The 22,644-nt window shown below is 39.5% G+C and overlaps 2 protein-coding genes across 8 annotated transcripts in view; one reads left to right on the forward strand and one right to left on the reverse strand.

Moving 5' to 3' along the window:
- LOC129725819 (xaa-Pro dipeptidase) overlaps nucleotides 1-15,777 on the forward strand; it is a 207,087-nt gene extending 191,310 nt beyond the window's left edge. For all 7 annotated transcript variants that reach the window (XM_055682077.1, XM_055682075.1, XM_055682082.1 and 4 more), the window contains 3 exons: nucleotides 14,620-15,334; nucleotides 15,397-15,548; nucleotides 15,609-15,777. In XM_055682077.1, coding sequence (XP_055538052.1) covers nucleotides 14,620-15,334; nucleotides 15,397-15,548; nucleotides 15,609-15,645 — 904 coding nt within the window. In that variant the 3' untranslated portion in view covers nucleotides 15,646-15,777. The remainder of the gene's footprint in view (nucleotides 1-14,619; nucleotides 15,335-15,396; nucleotides 15,549-15,608) is intronic.
- On the reverse strand, nucleotides 11,786-14,344 carry LOC129725818 (FAST kinase domain-containing protein 3, mitochondrial-like). The gene is made up of 2 exons (XM_055682074.1): nucleotides 12,947-14,344; nucleotides 11,786-12,889 (listed from the first exon to the last, which is right to left on the reverse strand). Exons 1-2 carry the CDS (start codon nucleotides 14,090-14,092, stop codon nucleotides 12,002-12,004), a joined length of 2,034 nt encoding a protein of 677 aa, XP_055538049.1. The 5' UTR covers nucleotides 14,093-14,344; the 3' UTR covers nucleotides 11,786-12,001.
- Nucleotides 15,778-22,644: the final 6,867 nt, after the last annotated feature.

The following is a 22,644-nucleotide window of genomic DNA, read 5'->3' on the forward strand; positions in this document are numbered from 1 at the left end:
AGAAATATTATGTTTCAGAAAATATTATGAATTTTATTGCGTGTATGGATGTTATCATGATAAGTATTTTTCGAATAAGTCCAAGGTCAAGAAAAATGCTATCATCCTTCCACAGAAATCACTGATGGCGTTACCGGTGCAACTACAAAATTGTCGCTACATAAAACAGAAGTTGGTAAAGCATTTCCTCAAATTTTTAAAGAAAGCCGGCTTGGACCGTAAATCCAGAAAGCGCAAGTTTAAGATTCGAAATACGCTGGCAGGATTATTACTGAAAGTGTATGAAATTTATTATTTTACGTAAACATTAACCAAAATATTTTGGGTAACCACATTGAATACACAAAAATGCTTGCGTTAACTATTTTATCAAGTAAGGCGATACCTTCAAGTTATTACAATACCTGCTACACAAGATGCTTTTTTCTCCTGGTTCAAATTGACAACTCATTCTGATTCATTTGACTTTCCCACAGCTTCGTATCCGTTTCTCCCTCCCAGACCAAAACTATGCTAAAACACCTAGGCAAGCATGGAAAAGTTCACTCACTAGCAATATTTCATGCAAATGTGTTCTTTGATTTATCAGTTATCGTTCAACTATTTCCACTCGCGTACAAGTTTTCCATAGAAACGCTGCTGATTGTTTTTCGCTTTTAAGAGTTCCGAATACCATAGAAGCAGACTGAATGATTCAAACACGATAGTATTTATTGTATCCAAGTTCACTTGCATTCAACATTATCGCGAGAAGCTTTGAGATATTATCGCCAGTGATACAAAATTATGAATCCAAATGAACGTTAGATTGCGTTCAATTGTATGCTTGCCGGAGCAAATAGGTATCATCAATGCTTACGGAAATTGTAGCATGGTGCATTAGCATCTGATACTTGAAATCACCAAGAATCATCGTGGTATATCACGGTGAAAGAACGACGTGAAGTAGCCGAATTACGCCTACAAGCAACCAACATTTGAAAGAATCATTGCGATCGCTTGAGTGCAATCGTTTACGATTCTTTCGTGAGACACTCGCTATATGTTGCTCGCTCCGCCAAAAGCAGACAATACTGAAACAAAATCATCAAAGAAAGCTACCATATATTTCTTTGCTCTAAGTTGTCTCTTGGAAGCTTGAGAATGTGTAACTTTCAATAGCGATGGTTTGCTAGGATTGAAAGCTTATAAATAGCACGTTCAGAAATAATACCCGAATGATTGTTATGTGGTACGATTTTTTCCATCCTTGCACCTAGGCATGAAAAGTTAATAATTAAATTCTCATAATGCACGAAAATCGAATTACCCGTACCCGACCATCTCTAGTACGCAACTTCCTTCACGCTATATACCAATAGATAGCACCAGCAGTAAATGCTGGTTGGTTTTGACATATCCGAAATTTGGTTGCAAACAAACCGCTTTGATACTTAAGTGATTTTATGGGGGCGTCATACCCTTTTGGTTATGTGAAACAATCATTATTTACAGGAAGTATTGCTTTTCTCATTTCATTAAAAAAACGAGGCCTGAAGTGCATCGAGAGTTGAAAAAAGTTTACAGAATTGCTTCTCTAAGTGAAGCAATGTGCCGTGATCAGTTCTGTCGCTTTAAAGACAGTAATTTCGATTTTGACAACTGTCCGCGTAAAGGAAGGTAAAAAATCTTCGAAGACGCTGAATTGGAGTTATTGTTCGATGAGGATCCATGCCAAATGAAGAACAGCTTCGGTATTAGAAGTTAAACGCCAAGCTATCTTCAAAACTCAAAAACAAGGAACATGAGTTCCTTATTTTTTGAAGCCAAGAAACGTCGTTGTTTCAGCTGTGAATCCAATGGCAAAAAATAAGGGAACTGATGGAAAGACAGTCATGAGGACTGCCCCGTTATGCTTTTATGTCATCGGCCTGGCCCAACACGCAAAACTTTTCCTTATTACTTTAGAAGCAATAGCGCAAAATTGCCTTTTAGGTAACAAACCTATTACCTTAAAGGCAATAAAATTCTTCCCCAGTCAAGTAACAACACATACTGTCATATATTTAGCACGTGTTACGGGAGTACGACTATCTAATAATGGTCGTTTCAACCACATGCAAGATTTTTTTCTGTCAAAAACTGCTCCCTTTCCATCTCAAGTAAAAAAAATCACACACCGTCGCATATGTTGCACATGTTACAAGTTTCTTCAATCTCCAATTCATCCGGTGAGCGTGTATTAGTTCGCTCGTTGTATGCATACGGAGTAGAGGAAGAATATGACAAGAGCTGCCAAGCAGCATTTTCCCCGTCATAGAGTATGCAAACGTTGAAGATTTCAAAGACTTGAAATGCGTCTATAAATGACTTCACGATCTGTAAACTGCGTTAGAGAAAAACAAAAACATTCGCTTTCTTGCAAGCTATCCAAAACACATACTAATTGGTTCATGGAAACTCATTTGCACCTGTTTGAAAATACAAAACTCGTGCCCATCCAGAACAATATTCGCAACATCGGCAACTCTGTTCAGACAGTATAACATATTTTCCACCCCTTTGGCATCACTCCATGTTTCAAGAGCTAACATCTCAACATATGTAAAAACGAGATAGCATATCACCGCTTCTTTTCATACATGTTTATCTTACTGCTGACAGCGGGCACAAATTAATTTGAGCCCAGGACATGAGTTCATTGTCATTCACTGTTACTCGGTATAGTGATGCCAAAGGCTCGATATTTTCATTTCAGGTAAACACTGTGGGTCGAAACGAAAGTGTTTCTAATTAGACATTTGAGATTGACGGGTGAGATTCTCATTATGTGTGGATGAAGGGGACAAAAATGAATCTGATCGTTGCATCAACACAAATGCAGCGAATGAAGTCTTGCTAACACATGCATTGCGGTGCTTGGCGTTATGTTCTCCTGCAGAAACACATACAAGCGTGTGCCCGTCATAATTTTTGTTACTTTTCGGTTATTACTATTTGTGTATAATGCGCAGTCATAAGACACAATAAGTAATAAAAAATTGCCCTAAAGTAATAAAATGTTCCCCGTTTGCGTTGGGTGAAAATATATGCTGCGAAGATATTTGGTGGAAGATATCAGGTCGGAGTTATAAATTATACAAATTGAAAATCGCCGTTTATTACTAATTCGAGGCCTAATTGCGATAAATAGTTACATTCTACTTTATGAAAATATTGTCAATCGCTAGAAACATCCTTTCCCAATTCTTCTAGCAACATTTGAATCTATATACAAACCTTCCCTTCAAGATTCATTTCCAGCCCACAGTGATCTCTGATTATTTCCGTGTTTACGATCTGCTCTCGTTCGAGTAGGGTTCACCAGAGAAAAAATCACGAATGCCACCAAAACTTTTCGAAAATGCTTCGGGTTCGTTCGGAAAAAATGCGACTAAATGAGCCTGTATAACTTAACCTCGTTAGTCGTTAAGTGGTTATTATTATTTTTATTTATTTATTTGGTATTCCCTCATAATGGCATGGCCTGATTACCAAGTTTCTCCAATTCTCTTGGTTGTTGACCCCCCGCCAGGTCTAGCTCCACCTGGTCTATCCATCTTGCCTGCTGCGCCCCTGGTCGTCTTTTTCCTACGGGATTTGAGACAAGCATCATCTTCCCAGGGTTGTTGTCCGGCATTCTTGCAACATGCCCTGCCCAGCACAACCGTCCACCTTTAGCCATCTTTTGAATACTGAGTTCACCGTAGAGTTGTGCGAGCTTATGGTTCATCCTCCGCTCCATATTCCTGTCGTTAGAAAACTCCGAGCACTCAAAAGTCATCCTCGAGCATTGTCCAAGTTTCATGCTCGTAAAGAACAACCGATCTTATGAGCGTTTTGTACAGGTTACACTTCGTACGGGGGCTAAGTCTGTTCAACCGCAATTGCTTGTGGAGCCTATAGTAGGCACGACTTCCGCTGATTATACGCCTCCTGTACTCACGGCTGGTATCATTGTCTTCAGTTACCTGTGAGCACGGCATTTCTGGAGGAACTGCCGTATGGTAAAGATTTGAAACGTCGTAGACCGTCTTTCCACGAAGCCGGCCTGAAAGCTTCAAACAAATCTGTCGGGTAGCGGAGAGAGCAGAGCCGTAGCTACTCCGTTTTGCGTGGGGGGCAGAGAATTTTTATTTAAGAAAACGTTATTTTTTGTAGAGTAAGCAGTTTAAAGCCGTTATGTGCTCGACAGAAAAAAGTACCTTTAGTGGTGTCCCGGAGGAATTTTCGTTTTCCCGAAAATCCGGTTTTCCGGGCTCATATTCCAAAAAAAAAAAACAAACTGCGAATATGCGTATAACTATACGCATAAGTTAAAAGTAAGCAGGGATATAAACTTTAGAATTTTTTTTTTGCAGTGGCCAGCTAGCTTGTTGCTAAAAACCATGAAGGAAAAAAATCTGCATATTTTAATGAGTTTGCAGAATTAAAAGAACAGGTTTACATAGTGTAATTGAGCTTCAGGGGACCAACTTTTACGAAGGCTCAGCCATGTTTACTATAACTGAGTAAAAGCTTCGTACATTTACTTCGTACGCTAATGAGATGTATGAAAAAAAAATAACATTCGAATATCGTTTAACGGTAAGGTTTAAAAGTTTTGTTATCTCGAAGAAAGCCCCATGCTAAATTTCAGCTAAATCGGACTTTGGGAACACGTGTGATCGATGTTTCAACTTTTTTTTTTTTTATTCTCGCTTATTTTCCGTCGGTCTAGTTCCGCCACTGTTGTGGCCAATCACCGACGCCCAGGGAGGCGACTCCACACCCAGGACCCTAACTCACGACCCGTTTATTAACGGACCGGCGCCAACGGCTTTACTTCCTCATGCGATGGAAGGCGTGATCCCAGAGATTTTTCGCCTCAGAAAATCTCCCGGTGTCGGCTAGGATTGAATCTAGACCAGTTGGGTTGGTTGTGAGTGGATCACGCCACCTCACAACCATCGACACCTATGTCGGCGGTGGGATTCGAACCCAGGCGTCGAGCGTGGTTGGCGGAGACGTTACCAACCACACTAGGCCCCCGCTCGTTTCAACTTTTTGACTAATGAAAAAAATGCACATCGATTTTTTTTATACCAAATGCCTTGAAAATTCATGAAACGTCGAATCTACGGTAATGCTTCGGATTTTTTTTGGAAAAAATCAACTTTCTGGCGCTTAAAAATTTTTGAGCTGGGGCCAATGGAACAAATCGTTTAGCGGTAGAACTGATGATTTTTTTTTAAAGACGAAACTTTTGAGCCCTATCACTAAACAAAATTTAGAAAATCTGTTTTCATTGGCACCCTAATACATAGGTTACGGCTGGGTATTTGTATTCGAGCTCGACGTGAAGACCGCTATTGATTAGCGAAACTGTGTATCGTCCACTTAATTTCTTCAAATGTTCAAATGTCTTGAGGGTGCGACCATGTGCGATTGAAAAACTAAGGACAGAAGAGAGTTTTTAAAAGTTCTACTCTGAAGCAACATTGAAAAAAAAAAGCTCAATCTAAGAAATCAAGAAGTGAGGAATAGAAACTTCTGGAAAAATTGGTCTAATTTCACAGCCAAACTTGTTTTTCATTGTTCTAATGTAATCAAACATATAAAACTGTGATTGGTTCTTTCTCAAAAATGACACTTTGAAAAACTGATATTTTCACTCCCAGACGCTGAACCGGACATCCGAAAGGGAAGTATGCGGATCGTCAGTTTCAACTTTGACGCGAATCAGGCTGGCTCACCATAAGATTGAAAAATTTATCCTCTTTGGCATATGAGTTCGACCAAAAAACTGACTGATATCGTTACCATTGAAAAAATACTGGAGACTATTCAACAATGCTTATTGCTTATATTTCAGATTTTTCTTTTGGATTTTTTTCACCTAATATCAATCACATACATGAGAAAATTGCGTGGTGGGGAAATGAAAACGCGTGGGGGGGCTAAGCCCCCCTAGCCCCCCCGGTAGCTACGGGCCTGGGAAAGAGTCGGCGGAAAATGATAGCACGATAGTTCCCACATTCCAAACCAAAGGCCATCACACCGACGGGTTCGCTTCCTCCGCCGCCATGGTCCTCTGCCTGGGGACCATTCAGGTGTTTGTCGAAGTGCTGCCTCCACCTTTCGGCCTCCTTCACGGTCGTCCGTGAGAATACTACCATCTAGGGGGGTTTGTCAAAAGACCACGAAAGGCCACGCATGGTGGTGGGGGGGGGGGGGGGTTAACGAAATAACCACGTTGTCTTTTTTCCTGACTTATAAATTATTGTTACCACCAAGTCATGATTGAGGCTTTTGCATTGTAGAAATATAGAATGTACTAAAAGTTTAATAATACAAATGTAAAAATTTAAGTGAATTTTTGGCACTTGGCAAATGAAAAGACCACGTGGTTAAAGTCGCAAGGGGGGGGAGGGGGGTTTGGTCAAAAGACCACGAAAGACCACGGGGAATACGGGGGGTATAAAAAGTGATCGAAACATGACCACGTGGTTTAGGAACGGCCCCTACGCTGTTGATGGCTGTTTTAATGGTGTTCCTCCAGCGGGTCTTCTTCCGGCAGCGCAGCATCGAGCGGATGCGCTTAGTTTTCGCCGACGTTAGGCTGCTTCAGTCGCTACAGTCGCGGGGCGGACGTCGGTATCGAATGTTGTTAATAACGGAAAGTTTTAAGCGCATCTTAACCATCACCGATGGTCGATCTATATTTCTGTCTGATTTGGTGACCTTCAGGTGTACTTGTGTAGGAGGTTGTTCTGGAAGCAGGTACTACGCACGCCCATACCGTTGAAATCCCCGATGACGATCTTTGTTTTGGGCAGTGGTCGTTGTTACGTACGCAAGCAGCAAAATAATATTTTTAATAAAAATTGTACTTTTTTCGTCTTCTAAATAAAATAATTCGACATCGGTTCGCCTATATAAGAGTCGCTAACAATAACTCCACTGCGATAGATAAATAAGATACTCGAGACGCACAGTGTTCCTTATTTCACCGAACAGCCAAACAGTAGCCAGCGAAGAGTTATTTGAACGACTCTTTGTCAAGACTAGAATAGTGGAACTTTTATACAGTCCACAGCTTGGAGTCAGTTTGATTTTCAGACTATCGGAAAGAGTGTCCTGGCGCGGACAGTCGTACTCACGCTCCATATGCGCATAGAATTCATCCTTGTTGTCTTTGGTACTTCCGAGGTGAAGGCTGTGCACGTCTCGCCCGTCACTATAAAAGCTGTCCCCAGCTCACGTGTTTTGCCGCAGCCCTCGTAGATGACATGACTATCTTGAAACGTACTTACCATTGAGCCCTTTCAGCACACCTCCTGCAGCGCTGGAGGATTTCAATACTTCGGAGAGCACTCGTGTGCTTCCTTGGAAATTGAAAGATCGTAAGTTACACGACCCGAGATTCCAATCGCACCAACCCCTTGTCTCTTCGAAAGGCCATCGTGCACAGCACTGTTTAGAGTCCCAGGTTGGCACGAGGACGGTAATCGGCCGCTCTAAACCTAGAGTACAACTCCACCTTCCACAATTGAAAAAACGACTTAGTCCCAGAGAGTAAATTTTTGCAAAAAAAAACTTTTTCAGATGACAGCAATTCTCGACGTTTCATACGTTTTTAAACCATTTGGCATCAAAAAAAATTTTTCGAAAACCGAAATTCCACGTACCCTCCCCTTGGGTGATTTTTCGGTTTTCAAAAAAGCCAAACTTCAATCGCTTTGCGCCACCCCAGTTTAAGTCCGATTGAGCTGAAATTTTGCACATTGTGTTTTTTCGAGCAGGTAAACATTTTGTATAGGGTTTTTTTTTTTTTTAATTTTCCGGTCACTTTTTTCCATACGATGATTGGCGCCCTAATATACATTGATCAAACTGTATTTGAAGAATCTGCCCTTGATTCTCAACACGCAAAACGGTTACTAACGGGCCTCCACCCAATGACCCACTTGATCTGTTTTCGTATCGTATGACGAAATCGATACTTCGTTCAACTCAGTCGCAGTCACTTTAGTAGATGTGGTATTGAAAGGTTGTTCCCGCGAAAGGATCTACCGTTCGGAAGTCACGTTAACCCGTCGACCGCACTTTTTGGATGGCTACAACCTTTACATTTTGTAGTTCTAAGATGCCCACATCTTGAACCGGCGAGTTAAATTCCGATGCTCCAAGTACCGAGTTTCCTATTAGCCTAGTTTCGATTCGTATTTATCATTTGAATTATTTGTAGTAAAATGCAGTATATTGCCATACTAGGACCGCCGCTTTGGATATATGTAGCTGGAGATACGCCGCCCTACATGGGAAAATAGTCTATTACGGAAACCCTTCTAGCATACCATCAAAATTCTCATTGAGGTTGGGATCCGTTCTTCACTAAGGTTACTTGAATTCCAGTCAGCACCCTGAAGAGTTTTCGCCTGAGGTGGCAAGTCGTAGCGGGGCCTTGATTTACACTTATCAAAGTTAGCTAACCAACCTGCATTTTCGATTCCATTTACTCATTGATTAAAAAGTGCAGGTGCTCCGCCAAACATTTCAGCTTAAAAAAGTGCTCCGCCGAACAAAAGGTCTGGGAACCTACGGGTCAGAAGACTAGTCTTTCTTAGCGGTTTCTTGGTTACCCGTGCACAGTGGTACGAGAGCTCAAAAACGTGAACTTAATTCATTTGCTCTCCAAATAATGGTTTTATTGACATACGATCTTCCGAAGATATTTTATATATAAAAAGGCTCAAATCATGACAAAAAATTTTAGTTCGAAACTCAACCGCTAGTGGCGCTGCAAAATCTAACTTTTTAACCATACACTCTAGAGAAATAGTGTCTTGAGCAAAGTTATAGATAAAGTTCTTACAAAAAAACTTTGTCGAAAACACTTTTCTTCTAACTCTTCTTGTTTTGTATATATAACGTTTCTTATAAGACTTGTCTTTAAAATTAGTTTTTTTCGAATATACAAAAAAATGTAACATTTAGAAGGTAATAATGTTCAACATATATTTGTATATCATTGAAACACACAACTTTGTAGAAGACACGAAATAGATAGCTTCCACACAAATCGAGTTATTGCCAAAAAATATTAAAAAAGTAATCATTTTTTGTACACACCAAGAGCACAAAATAGCAAAAACTAGAAGACGAAAACTGCATAGAATAAAATATTATCATAATCACTCTACGAAATCACTTTGAACGTTTGTCCCTTCCAGTATCTTCATTGCCTAAGTTTTGTTTCAAAAAACAGCCTCACTCAACATTTCGATGACAATACACGTCGTAACGTTGGCCAGATTACTGATCACTGCATACCTTTTCCAATTTAAAAATGTTGTATCATCTATTGCATTATTCTAATAATTAAATTATATTTTTATGTATTAATTTTGCTAACATAAGGCTGATACAAATTTCGAATTCTTTTTATGTCCAAGGTTATCAAAGTTAGCAAAGGGAGTGGCAAAAAATAAATAACACCGAGACGAAAAAAAAGGAATATCTTTGATCAAAGTTTGTGTGTAAGTTATGACGTTTGTAACTTGCACTCAAATAAATGTTGAAAAATAACACTTTATTATTATTATTTATTTCGCTTGCCTTTTGACGACACTCTCGCTGTCTCGCTTTTTTTTTCTTCCCCTTCCAATATTCAAGATTTTTGAAGGGGGGGGGGGGGGGGGTTGACATAAAATGAAAATAAAATTTGTAACGGCCTAAATGTATAAAAAATATAAAAATCATCCCCATCAGAATAAGCATTATCCTCCTAATTAATATCTAGCCTGTGTTTTGCATCACCGCGGAGCTCATTAGGTGGCTTGTCTCGCAAACTGCTTATAACTGGATCTGTTGATTCCAGAAAACGGTGTAGTAAATCAACATTTAAAGCTGTTCTAGAAAACATTTTGGTGTGGTCTAATCTATATCTATGAAGGTAATAATTATTTTTCGTTTTCAAATATTTCAGCAAGTTCACCTCTTGATGACTTTGTTCCGCCTTCCCAAGTAACCAAAAGTTGGGATAAAAGTAGAATTTATAGTCTAATCAGCCAATCTAACGATCATGAATAGAATTCTATTCAGCTCAATTTTTAAGTAACTAATCGTACTTTCAAGTTCGCATTTGTTGAATAAACTTCGAGTAGCATGCAAAGCAGCTTCTAAACCGAACTAGAAAGTTCACATTAAGTTCGGTTAGGTCGCTGAACAGACCACTATTCAGTTTGAAAATAAAACTTCAAAATACCTAAAATAAAAATCAATTTGCAATTTTCCAATTCCCTCACTCATCATTCGTGTTGCTTCATCAATCCTATGATAATCATTTACTGAAGAAATTTAGATCAGAATAATTTCCATTTATTATTAAATTTCATAATTTTTTTGCAACTTACTACACAAGCTTCGAACTCGAGTCCTCCCTCTTTGAAGCCTAGATTCATACCACTGCTCCGTTCCCGCTATATGAGGACAGCATCAATTTTACTCGATGTGCTGATTTCTCTTCATTACCTACACATTCATAGCTAGGAACATACCGGGTCTCTCTTTCAGCTTGAAAGTTCAGATAAAGTACAGGCGGAACCTCATACGAACTAGGAAGTTCAGAAAAGGCTGGCGCGGAACTTTTTCTGAACTTTCAAGTTCAGAAGAAGTACGCGCGGAACGCAATGTGAACTTAAGTCTGACAGTTCTCTAGTTTGTTTTGATTTTACTGCAGTTCGTTGGTAATGTAATTGAAAAACGTTGTGTACGCAATATTTTCCTTCCAAACGTTTACTGAAATTCTATTCTTGTAAGCAGTATATACAAAATATGATAAATGTTCAAAATCAATAAAAACTTTTTCGGTCAATAGATGTCAGATAGATGAAAGCATCACGCAAATGTCTAACGGGAATTCACAGCTTACATCCGGTTTATTTTTTTTTTTACCTACACATTCATGGGTATCTGAATTCATTATTGATTTCCTGTAAGGTAACAAAAGAAAGTGTTTAGATAGAAAAACCTTTGAGCACCCTAATATTACCTATTCGAATCATAGCTTTGTTTTCTTTTTGCCATTAATTTAGATAATAAAATTCCGATGATGATAAAATAGACCACATTTTTAAATGTTTTTGAAAAACTCATTTTTTATCACTAATCCTGAAGCAAACTTCACTTTCGCCAAAGTAGAGTAAAGCTCGAGTCAGAACTTAACATGAACTTTGAAGTGGAAATGAAGTACGATATAGACTTCTCCTAAACTTTCGTGCTGATTAAAGGTACGGATAAAATGCTAACCGCACTTTAATTGCGATTAAGCCGAGTACTGCGCGGAAAACTACGAGCAGAGACGCAAGAAATGACTCTACTGCATGACAACGCTTGGTCTCATACTAAAAAGTAGTTAATATTTACATCGCAACGCTCAGATGAGCAGACAAACACTTGTATTGTAACGAAATTCAAGCTCTGCCAGACAAATCCCAAATAGTTGTATTTTTATTTGAAAAAAAAAAAAATAATAATAATAATATCGAGAACTTAGTTGCGCAACTAATACCACATACAGTAAAAATCTAGGCAAATCAACTCCGTCTGTTTTTTGATTTTGGGTTCCAATTTTCAAAAACTCTATGAAGAAACTATCGATCAAAAGTTTTCTCACACTACATAAAAGCTTCTTTCAATTAGATGGTGTTTTCCATTGTTATTGAACCACAAACACACATAAGCAGTCTAAGAGTAGTGAAACAATAACGGACGACACAAGCCATTTTCGTCGTTTCAATGAATTTTATTTTAAATTTTTCAATAACCCGAAATCGAATAGTCTACACGATTGCTGTTGATGTTTGTGCAATTTATTATAGCTTCGCTATAGAGGAGGGTCTAGATATGACTACAACAATAGGAGATCAAACTCATCAACTAGCAATCGGTAATCCGCCAATTTGAACAATTCAATGGAATGATTTTTCGTAGCATTCGTTCATTCGTTCGATTCGTTATTACTATTAGATAAACTTTTTGATGCCGGTAGAGCGTCCAGCGCTTGTTTTAATCGTTCCACTAAATACTTTCTTAGTTCCTTAGGATGCACTTTGAGTTTGTAAAGTACATCGAACCGCAGGGTAACCACCTTTAATCCGAGTCGCCTCAGATGGCGTATTCGCAAAACCTGTGGGCCAATCAAGTGTTCTCCGCTGCTGCTGTAATATTCTGGGAGATGAATCAAAACGGCCACGTTGATGTTTCGCTCCCTCAGTGGGTTTAGCGAGAAGAAATGGCTCATTCCAGAGGGATGAAACATAACGTCCACCAAGTAGAGTTCATTCACTGGGAGATTGTGTAGGACGGTAAACTTGGTCACACAATCCGACCCACCAGCTAGCTCTTCCAGTTCCGGTAGAATGTTGTTTACAATTCGCTTGATGCGTCCGTCATGGAACAGCGATTTTGCAGAGTGATCCCGAGGGAGAAGCGGCCCGTCATAATTCGGACACTCCAGGGTGAGGCTTGTATCGAATACTTTGAGCAAACTACGCACTCGGTCTAATCGTTCTGGTCGAGTTCTAGCGTGTAGAACGTCTAAAAAATACGGATTGAAAATCCGATTGACAAAGTTCAGCGGATATCGCTCGAGGCTGACGTAGCAAAACATAATGTCTATTATTTCCGTTGGATGAATTTTGGTGAAGTTAAGATCCAGATACATGTCCATGGTATCCCAAAATTTGTTGCTATTCAAGGGAACGTAATCTAGACAGCCGAAAGTCCAAATGAAAGATTTGAGATAGCCTGGATCGAGGTTTTGATGATGGGCGATAAAGAATTCGCTACATCCATTCAAAATATATGGATTTCTTAGACGAAACACCTGTAAAAAAGAAAATTCATGGTTTTCAACGTACAAAAACTAGACAATGCAAGATACCTGGCAATGCTTAAGAATCGTTACGACGAGACTTTGTGAAGTAATTTTGACGCCTTTCGCCTTAACATATCTCTCGATCGATCGTTCAATTTGATTATCGCAATAGTTTAAATTAGTAAACGATTCAACCACGGCTTCCAACTGCTCTTCGCTTACCGCATGGATGTTGGTATTCAACCAGCGAGCTAGAGTATGTGTTATACGGAATGGAGACATTTTGCAACTTTCCAAAGATTGCAGTACATCCATCGTAGAGTTGGCCGACATCTGCCACCAGACAGAAGGAATTCTTCGCTCCAGCACATTAAGGACGGCTCTTCGGCTTATTTTCAAGTAGGGTAGTATGGCGAACACCTTATGAATATTTTTGTCATTGATTTGCTTTTCTTGATCGGCTATTCCGCTCCAGAACTTTTCTACCATCTCGTGGCGTCTGCACTGAGTCAGACATTCAACAGCCTCACAACATTCATCTATCGACAATTTGTTTTCCGAACACCTATAAATAAGCTCGTTTCCTAGCATCTCTATGGTTTTGAATAGCTCCATATAGTTTCGCATACTGTCCAGCGTTTCAAGCACCAATTTATTGTTTCCTTGAAATATTATACAATTGATAGTTTTCTCAAAATCTGGTTTGTTCTCCAAATTTTTAAGCTCCAAAAGACTTCCGAGTTTCAATATTTTTTCTAGCGCTCTCACGGCTACGTCTGATGTGAATTCCTCTTCGTTTAGCGCTTGAACTACGGAACAAACGCCCTGTGCGGTATGACAAATTTCGATTGCCTTCAACGTTTCTTGTTCAGCTTCTGACATCTGACCCTCAGCACTTTTTGAAACTCCCCCTTCAGCGTTTTTCGGTGTCAAATCAGTGAATCCGGACGAAGGTTGATGATCCACTATTTTATTCGAGATGAACGATACGAATTCATCCTCTGCAACCTTCCGCACGACGACGGGTAGTTCCTGTATGTCACAGCCTTGCTGTACTAGGATAGTAGTGTTTCGAACAAATCCTTTCCCCGGTCCATTGCTTCCGGCCGAGTCTGTAGAAAAAAGGCAAGACCTTGCCAAGCTAGGTAGCAAATACTGTAATCCGAAACCAATGCGATAGTAGCGCAGGGGACTCAACATGCAGTGTGACATCTTATCGCGGGTCTGATTTCTGATAACGTTGCTAAATTGTATCTTTTTTCACTGCATCAAGCACATGTCCGATAATTTTGCGTCCACAATATGTATATTTATTACGGCTTATTTATATAACACTCAGCTGATTCAGTCTAAGCTAAAACTTCACAGCGCGAGAATAACTAGATGTATACAAAACAAAAAACTTCATTCATCCTGAATCAGCAAAAAACCACAACATTCTGCAATGAATGAAAAAAATGAAAGGGGGAGTAAGAACTGTCAGCTGTCAAGGGGCTATTTGTGTGATACATAACACTTTGTGAAGATGAAACCCCATAGAAAATCTATACTGACGATGGAATATTCATACTCAGCAGTCGCTGTAATCGAATTCCCATAATTCAGAAAATTTCAATAGATTTAATTCGTTCACTACATAAAATTGTTTTAGAATCGTCGGTTCAAAATTTTAGATGTAAAATTTTTTATAACATTTTTAAATCAATATTTAAACTGAAAACGATATTCTACCTTTGCAGTCGCGTCATTAAATCTCCGGCCGAAATAGAGGTTCTTCGTTACGTGGCTCGTGTTTCATCGGATGCGCACAAGCAAGTGATGAAGCAGATCCGTCCCGGTTGGCACGAGTACCAGGGCGAATCGGTGTTCTTGCATCATTCCTACTCGGTTGGTGGCTGCCGTCATATGTCCTACACGTGCATCTGTGGAGCCGGATCGAACTCTGCCATCCTGCATTATGGCCATGCCGGCTCGCCGAACGATCGTCTCATCCAGGATGGTGATATGTGTCTGTTTGACATGGGCGCCAACTATGGCGGTTATACATCGGATATTACTTGTAGCTTTCCAGTGAATGGTAAATTTACCGATGACCAGAAGTTGGTTTATAATGCTGTCCTCGCTGCAAGGGATGCCGTTTGTGCCAGTGCAAAGGATGGTGTTTCCTGGGTCGACATGCACCTGCTAGCTAATCGTGTGATGTTGGGCGAACTTAAAAAGGGGGGATTACTGAAAGGCGAAGTAGAAGATATGATGGCTGCCGGATTGAATGCGATCTTCCAACCGCACGGCTTGGGACACCTGTTGGGCCTGGATGTTCACGATGTTGGTGGTTATCTATCACATTGCCCGGAACGTCCCAACGAACCGGGAGTTAATCGTCTACGTATGGCTCGCAAGCTGAAGGCTGGAATGTATGTAACTATCGAGCCTGGATGTTATTTCATCGAACCGGTAAGTTTGAAACTTTAACCGGTAAGTTTATAGAGCGTGATACATATCTCAAACATTTTTAGCTTTTGAATAAAGCATTTGCTGATCCTAACATGAGCCAGTTTCTCAAGAAGCAGGAGATCGATCGTTTCCGTAATTTTGGCGGGGTTCGCATCGAAGATGATGTTCTAATTACCGAGAACGGTATTGAGAATTTCACTTTTGTTCCAAGAACGTGAGTATTAAAAAATATATAGAAAGAGCCTATATTTAACATTCTATATTTATGTTCCAGCGTCGAAGAAATTGAAGCATGGATGGCACAGTCCTGAATGAATGATATTACAAGATTTAAACGGATTTTACTTTTGAGCGTTTTGTTATTTCGTTATTTCACATATTTTCTCTGCAATAATTAGTCTGATATAATCAACAAAATAAAAAGTCTAGTATAATAAAAACAATAGTCCTTCTATGATTTAAAGAACGCCATTAGCCACAACCTCTGGTGAAATTTTGTAAATTTCCAATTGTAGTGCTGAAGAAAAAAGGCCCTACGGAAGACACTCTTGTGTTTCTTGTTCTGTATTTCTTGCAATGGATCGAGAAGTACACTCTTAATCAATCGAATCGATGGTCGGAAGCAGTACATTTCAATAATAATTCGCTTTCAACGCTCTCTGTTTGCTGACGTCTTACGGCAACATATATAGGGGTACAAACTGGAAAACCGAAAAAATCGAGAGCGTCACGAAAATTCCGGCCTACTTCTTGATTAGGGCAAAACTAACAGTGACAACAAATTAAAAAAAGGCTAACAGTTTTAACTCACAAATTGAAATCCGTATTATCGATTCAACATTATTTTTGTCATCTATATGCAAACAGTCCCAAGCCGTGGTGTGGCCTTTGCTGTACGTAAGAGTCGTCTCCATCCCACTCGGTCCATGGCTGCAGTTCGCCAGCTCTGCAGTCTGCGTAGGGTCCGCAGGTCGTCTTAAACCTGATAGATCCACCTTGCCCGCTGTGCACCTCTCCGTCTCGTCCCTGACAGATTGGTTTCAAGAACCATCTTTACCGGGCTGTCGTCTGACATCCTTACAACATGCCTAGGGTTACCATTTGGTCGGGGTTGAAAATCAGGACAACTTTTTCCGGTTCAAAATTGATATGAGGTGTTTTCTTTTTTTATGTATCAATAAATAAAACACGTAATTTGACATTGCACTTCAAAATACGCCAAAACACTCATTTATTTATCCAAAGTATTTCTCGGACCAATGTTGCAACTTTGTTTCATTGGGCGTTAGTAGATACCTAAAAAATGCAGCATTCGTAAACTGTTTAAAATTAGGTCCTAAAACTTTTAATTAATATTAATTAATCCCAAAACTGACGTAAGAAGAGTAGTTCGCATATCACGACCACGCATTATAGCGACCGCCATTATGATGCGTAAAAAGCTGGATAGCTTTAGGACCTTAAGGTCAGATAGTTGAGGGTGTAACGACTAGACAATTTCTCTCGTAAAAAAAACAAAGAAAAAGAAATCGTTCAAAATGAGCCCGTTCCGTTCCGGAATCAAAGTATAAGTACTGAACAATCTTAAACAGTTCTGAACATCCGGCATCATTCAGAAAAAATCAGGACAAATGCTAAAATATGAAAATTAAATCAGGACGCTCCAAACGGGTCTCAAAATCAGGACATGTCCTGCTAAATCAGGACGGATGGTATCCCTAAACATGCCCAGCCCACCGCAACCTGCCTATCTTAGCGGTGTGAACGATAGATGGCTCCCCAAGCAGCTCCTGCAGTTCGTGGTTCATTCGCCTTCTCCACACTCCGTTTTCCATCTGCAGTCCACCGAAGATGGTACGCAACACCTTCCGCTCGAAGACCGCAAGGGCGTGTTGGTCCACCACAAGCATAGTCCATGTCTCATGCCCGTAGAGGATTACCGGTCTGATCAGCGTCTTGTAGATGGTTAACTTGGTGCGGCGACGAATTCTACTCGATCGGAGCGTCCTCCGGAGACCAAAGTATGCACGATTTCCTACCATAATGCGCCGTTGAATTTCTCTGCTGGTATCGTTGTCGGCAGCTACCAGTGAGCCCAGATACACGAACTCATCAACTCCCTCGATTTCATCACCACCAATTTGAACTCGAGGTGGGAGGTTAGCACTGGTGCTTATTACGGGAGTCACTTCACGGTGGAATATATTTCACTCTCACGCTCACTTCACTTTTTTAGACCTATTCCCGATTCCACCTCAAGTGAGGTGACAAAAATCACCTCCGTGGAGTGAGATTGACAGTGAAGTGAAATTGGGAATAGAACAAGTGAAATGAGATTGTTTCCCAGCTCAAAAATGTCTAAGTCCCAGAAAGTCGTTTATTCCCGTTTTTTTGGATAACACCAGATCTTGACGTGTTCTGCATTTCTAAGACATACGGCATCAAAAAAAATGTTTTTTTCGGTATCGAAAATTTCCTGACCTAGTTTGCATTTTTTTCATCGGGCAAAAAAAATAAAAAATTGACCGCTTTAAGGCACGGATCAAACCCTGATTCGCTTCGTCACTGAAGAATAAATCCAATATTTACCATTAGATCACAAATCAATCAACTTTAAGACTTATGGCAGCTTTGTGGAATCATTTCACCGTTCAAAATGGTCGTGAAATAATTCCACGCGAAACGTCGCTTTTTCCGTTCTCACTTCACTGATATGACACTCATAATAACCCAGATTCCACGGCAGATGTCACTTCGCGACGTTTTTCTCACTTACGTGAGCCCCGTAATAGGATTTTGTTCACTTCACTCTGATTTCACCGTGAAGTGACTCCCGTAATAAGCACCACTGTCTTCTCGTGAACCCCTTCCTTTCATGTACTTCGTCTTCGATGCATTGATGACCAGTCCAATCCGTTTGGCTTCAGCATTTAGTCCGATGTACGTATCTGCCATCTTCACAAAGGTCCGAGCCACAATGTCGATATCGTCGGCGAAACCAAACAGTTGAACCGACTTTTGGAATATCGTGTCACTCGTGTTAATCCCCGCTCTTCTAATGACACCTTCCTGGGTTCAACAAACAGTAGGCACGAGAGATCACCTTGCCTTAAACCTCTTCGGGTTTCGAAGGGGCTCGAGAGCACCCCTGAAACTCGAACTACACACATCACTCGACCCATCGTTGCTTTGACCAACCGCGTTAGTTTGTCCGGAAATCCGTAGTCGTGCATAGTGCATTTTTGTCATCTAAATATGTTAATAAAAACAAAATTGCTCTAACTTTGTACATGTTACACATAAAACTCGAGTTTTAGTCACTTTACATCGTATCGCGTCCAATATGGCCAGGGCCTAATTCGTAGCCGCGTGCGCGAGGATGAGTTACCAGTTTGTATATGAACAAAGAAGGAGAATGGATTTGGTCAGTCTTTGAACAAATACCGAATGTTTTATTTAGTTCACTTTTGACGTTGGACTAACGTCTATATCGAAGTTAGGCACCTGAATTTGAAAATCTAGTAATTCAACCGGGGAAAACCAGGGAAAAGTGGTCAGGTTTTGAGCGCTTATATATCAGTCATTTCTTTTCAGAATTTCGAGGTTTTGGCATCAACCGATCAGAAATTCTTTTACGGTTGAATTTATGTAACAAAAATATCCTATTGTTCGAGATACACTATTGAAAAATTGATAAATCACATCGATTGTCTAAATCATACCGAGCAACCAATCACCACCTCTTTTCACAAGCACAGTCGACACTAACGGATACAACCGATCTGACTTTGTAAACAGTCTCACAGCTTTCAACCAATAACGAGCTCGCTTTCGGTAGCTGCAACAGGTGTTTCAACACCGTTTTAAAATGCTTCTTTTATCATTACCACTGAACAGATTCTAAACACCAATGGCTTGATTGATAGGGGAAATATTGCGCAAGATTGTCATATAATAATTTAAATATGTTTTCGATACTAAACTAGTTAAAAGTTGTGTTAAAAGTCGTGCACATTCAACCAATCACAAGCTCGCTTCTTGTTTGCTCGCGGATGGATTTTTGCTTTGGGCTATATAATAGCCTGTGTCGTCTCATAGCAGTCATCAGTTAACAAGTGAAAGGCCACCAGGCCGGTCTTGTATAATCAGCAGCGGTGGCTGATTCCAGCGGCCAAACTGAGCTGCAGCAGAACCAGAGCGGTGGTATCAGGCAGCAGCAGCGGAGGTAGTGGGAAGCTGCATTTCTTCATTCAGTTCGGTGCTCCTTCGATCTGAGTTGGACCCCACCAGCGGTAATCCAATTCAGATATCGCTGGGTGAAAACGTTGGGTGTGTGTGCAGTGTGCACATATAGCGTATGTGCATCTGTATTGCTATGACATTTGCGATGAAAGGGATGGCGCTGTTGCGTGTGTATGGCTAGCTATAGCGTGTGTAAGACACAAGCATGTGTAGCATATTATGGCTATTGCGTGTATATCTTCAGCGTGTGTACGGATAGTTATAGCTTGTGTGTGGATAGCTGCTGCGTGTGTAATGATTAGTTATAGCGTATGTATGGATAGTAATAGCACATGGTTGGATAGCTTATGCGTGTGTATAGATAGTTGTATCTATTGTTGTATTGTTGATAGTTGTATGTTGGAAAGGAATAGCGTGTGTATGGATAGCTATAGCTACAGCGTGTGTATGAATAGTTTTAACGCGTGTTTAGATAGTTATAGCATGTGTGTGAATAACTATAGCGGGTGTTTATCGAAGATTATTATTGTCATTGAAAATATTAAAACGTCTTAACGAACACAGTTGTGAATTTGATCTTACAGCAGCGATTTTAACTTCTTCAGCCAGTCTTTATTCATCGAGTAAAAATTACTACCTATGAATGATCAACACTTATTTACTAGAAATTTGGTTTAGATCAAAACGGGTTCTTTTGAGTATCATAAGTTATTGGTAAAAAGAGTTGCAAGTTTTCTCAATGAGCATACATTAAATTTTCGTTTTTGTTTCTCGGTGCGCGGTTTTGATTTTGTTTCTCGCACACAGAGAAAGAAACAAACTTGTCGCTATCGTGAAAAATAACAAAACAATTAGAAATGCTCTAAATCACAACTGAAGAAGTTAAGATATTTTCCTGTCACTCGCCCAAACCTTGATAACAACTACCGAAAAACGTGTGATTGAGCTCCTGCTATATTGAGTTATTGAACCAAATGTTTTTTTTTTTTCAAATACATGAAGTTATATGCTGGGCTGGAACTAACCTAGCATGAGTTTTATCGATTAAATGTCAAACAATTTTCAAATTTAAAATTTTCGGTTGAATCGTTTTGGGCTCCAATTTCAGATAGTTTCGTTAAGTTTGCTTTTTGCTTAGATAGGAAAATTTTACCAATTCGCTCAATTAAATGATTGTCTTGGTAGTGCAGCAAACAAAGGGTTGATTCGAATATGTATGAAATGACAGCGATTAAATAAAAAATATCCATTCTTTTAGTATATATTATTATTTATAACGTTTTAACGTCTCAGCATCCAGAAATGCACTGTTAGATAAAATTGCAGCAAATACTAGAGTTGCAATTCTCTCTATTATTTGTTTTAATGGAATATAAGAATACCGTAGTCCAACGTCATGCGGTCGTGTCTTGAATACCACCCTCCTACTTTTTAGGTCTAAGCTACAAGGCTGGGAGGAGCCTGTGCATGTATGCATTAAAAGCTGATATAGGTAGCCTGTAGGACTACGCATACCAAAATAAAACAAAAATCGATTCGTGTACTGCCCGCATCCACGTGGCTGCATGATCGAGACGGGCAGCGTCATCGATGCATTGATGACGATCAAAAGGAAATCGGTCAAAGCGGAATCGAAAGAAATTATCGCAGTGACGCACACTGTTTCCAAAGCTGCAAAAACGTGATCGAAATTATTTTGACCAAAAAAAAAAAAACAGATTTTAGAGCCAAAGTACTTCAGGAAAGTTGACCTATAGATTATTCTCCATTTTATAGAAGTTGAAATTTTGTGATTAATCCACTTAACAGTGAGAAGCGAATTTTACTTTTTTCATTTTTGCATATGAAAATTCATCATGTTCGACAAAGTTGTAGCACATTTCATAAGAAACAACTTTGTCAAAGACACCATACTTCTATCTGCCTGTTTTAATGGACTTATGTGGAGTTTTCTACAGATTGCCACTAAAAATCAATTTTTTTTTTCAATATAACATTTAGTAATGATTTTTGACAATTTTTCAATGTTCTACACTGTTGTTTTCTATCACAAAATAAACAATTTTATCGAAGAAAGTTTATTTTTATCTCTCATGAATGAAATCATTGGCGATTTTTATTGAAACAATGCCCTAATTTAATAACAGATATCTTTAAAATCTGCAAATATCTGCAGACTAAATTTTTTGAGTTAAGAGTGATTAGTGTAAATTAGCGTATTATTCTAGTAAAAATCGTCAACAACCAAAAATATATGAGAGATAAAAATAAACTTTCTTCGGAGATATTGTTTGTTTCGTTGTAGCAAACAATTTTATAGAACATTCAAAAATTGTAGGAAATCACTATAAAAAGTTTAATAGCAAAACGAGATTTTAAGTAGTAATCTATAGAAAATTCCTAAGAAGTCCATTTAAATAGATAGATAGAAGTATAATGTCTTCCACAAAGTTGTTTCTTCTAAAATTTGCTACAATTTCGCAGAACAAAGTGGATTTTTTTATTCCAAAATGAGAAAAGTAAAATTAGTTTCTCACTGTTGAGTGGATTAACCACGGAATTGCAACTTCTATACCATGGAGAATAATTAATGGAACAACTTTGCTGAAGACATTACAGTTCTAAAATCAATGTTTTTGGGTCAAAATAATTTCGATCACGTTTTTGCAGCTTTGGAAACAGTGTGACGGTTGGTGGATATTAGTGAATGTTCGAACGGTGCCTAGTGCATGCGTCAGAACAGCTGAACCGTGCGAAATTGCGATTCTGGTCGGTGCATGTAGCATGCACTTGAGGTTATTGCCTGAAGTGTGGTTTGATGAGGATTGCGTCTCTGGAAATTGAACCTGGAGAAATCGGTTCGATTGTGTAAATCGATTAGTTAAAATGTTGATTTTTTAGACTTGGGAACAAGACAATTGGAATGTTGTCTAGAATCGGACTGTTGGAATTTGTTTATTTAATGTAATTGGATATTTGCCTTAAGTGCCAGTTGGCGAGAGCCGCAACCGCCTTTCTGAGGGACGTTGTTTGATGTTCTCCGATTGGGCTGAAATTTTCAGTGTTTG

The sequence above is a fragment of the Wyeomyia smithii genome, chromosome 2, assembly GCF_029784165.1.
Source record: "Wyeomyia smithii strain HCP4-BCI-WySm-NY-G18 chromosome 2, ASM2978416v1, whole genome shotgun sequence".
NCBI classification, from domain to species: Eukaryota; Metazoa; Arthropoda; class Insecta; order Diptera; family Culicidae; genus Wyeomyia; species Wyeomyia smithii.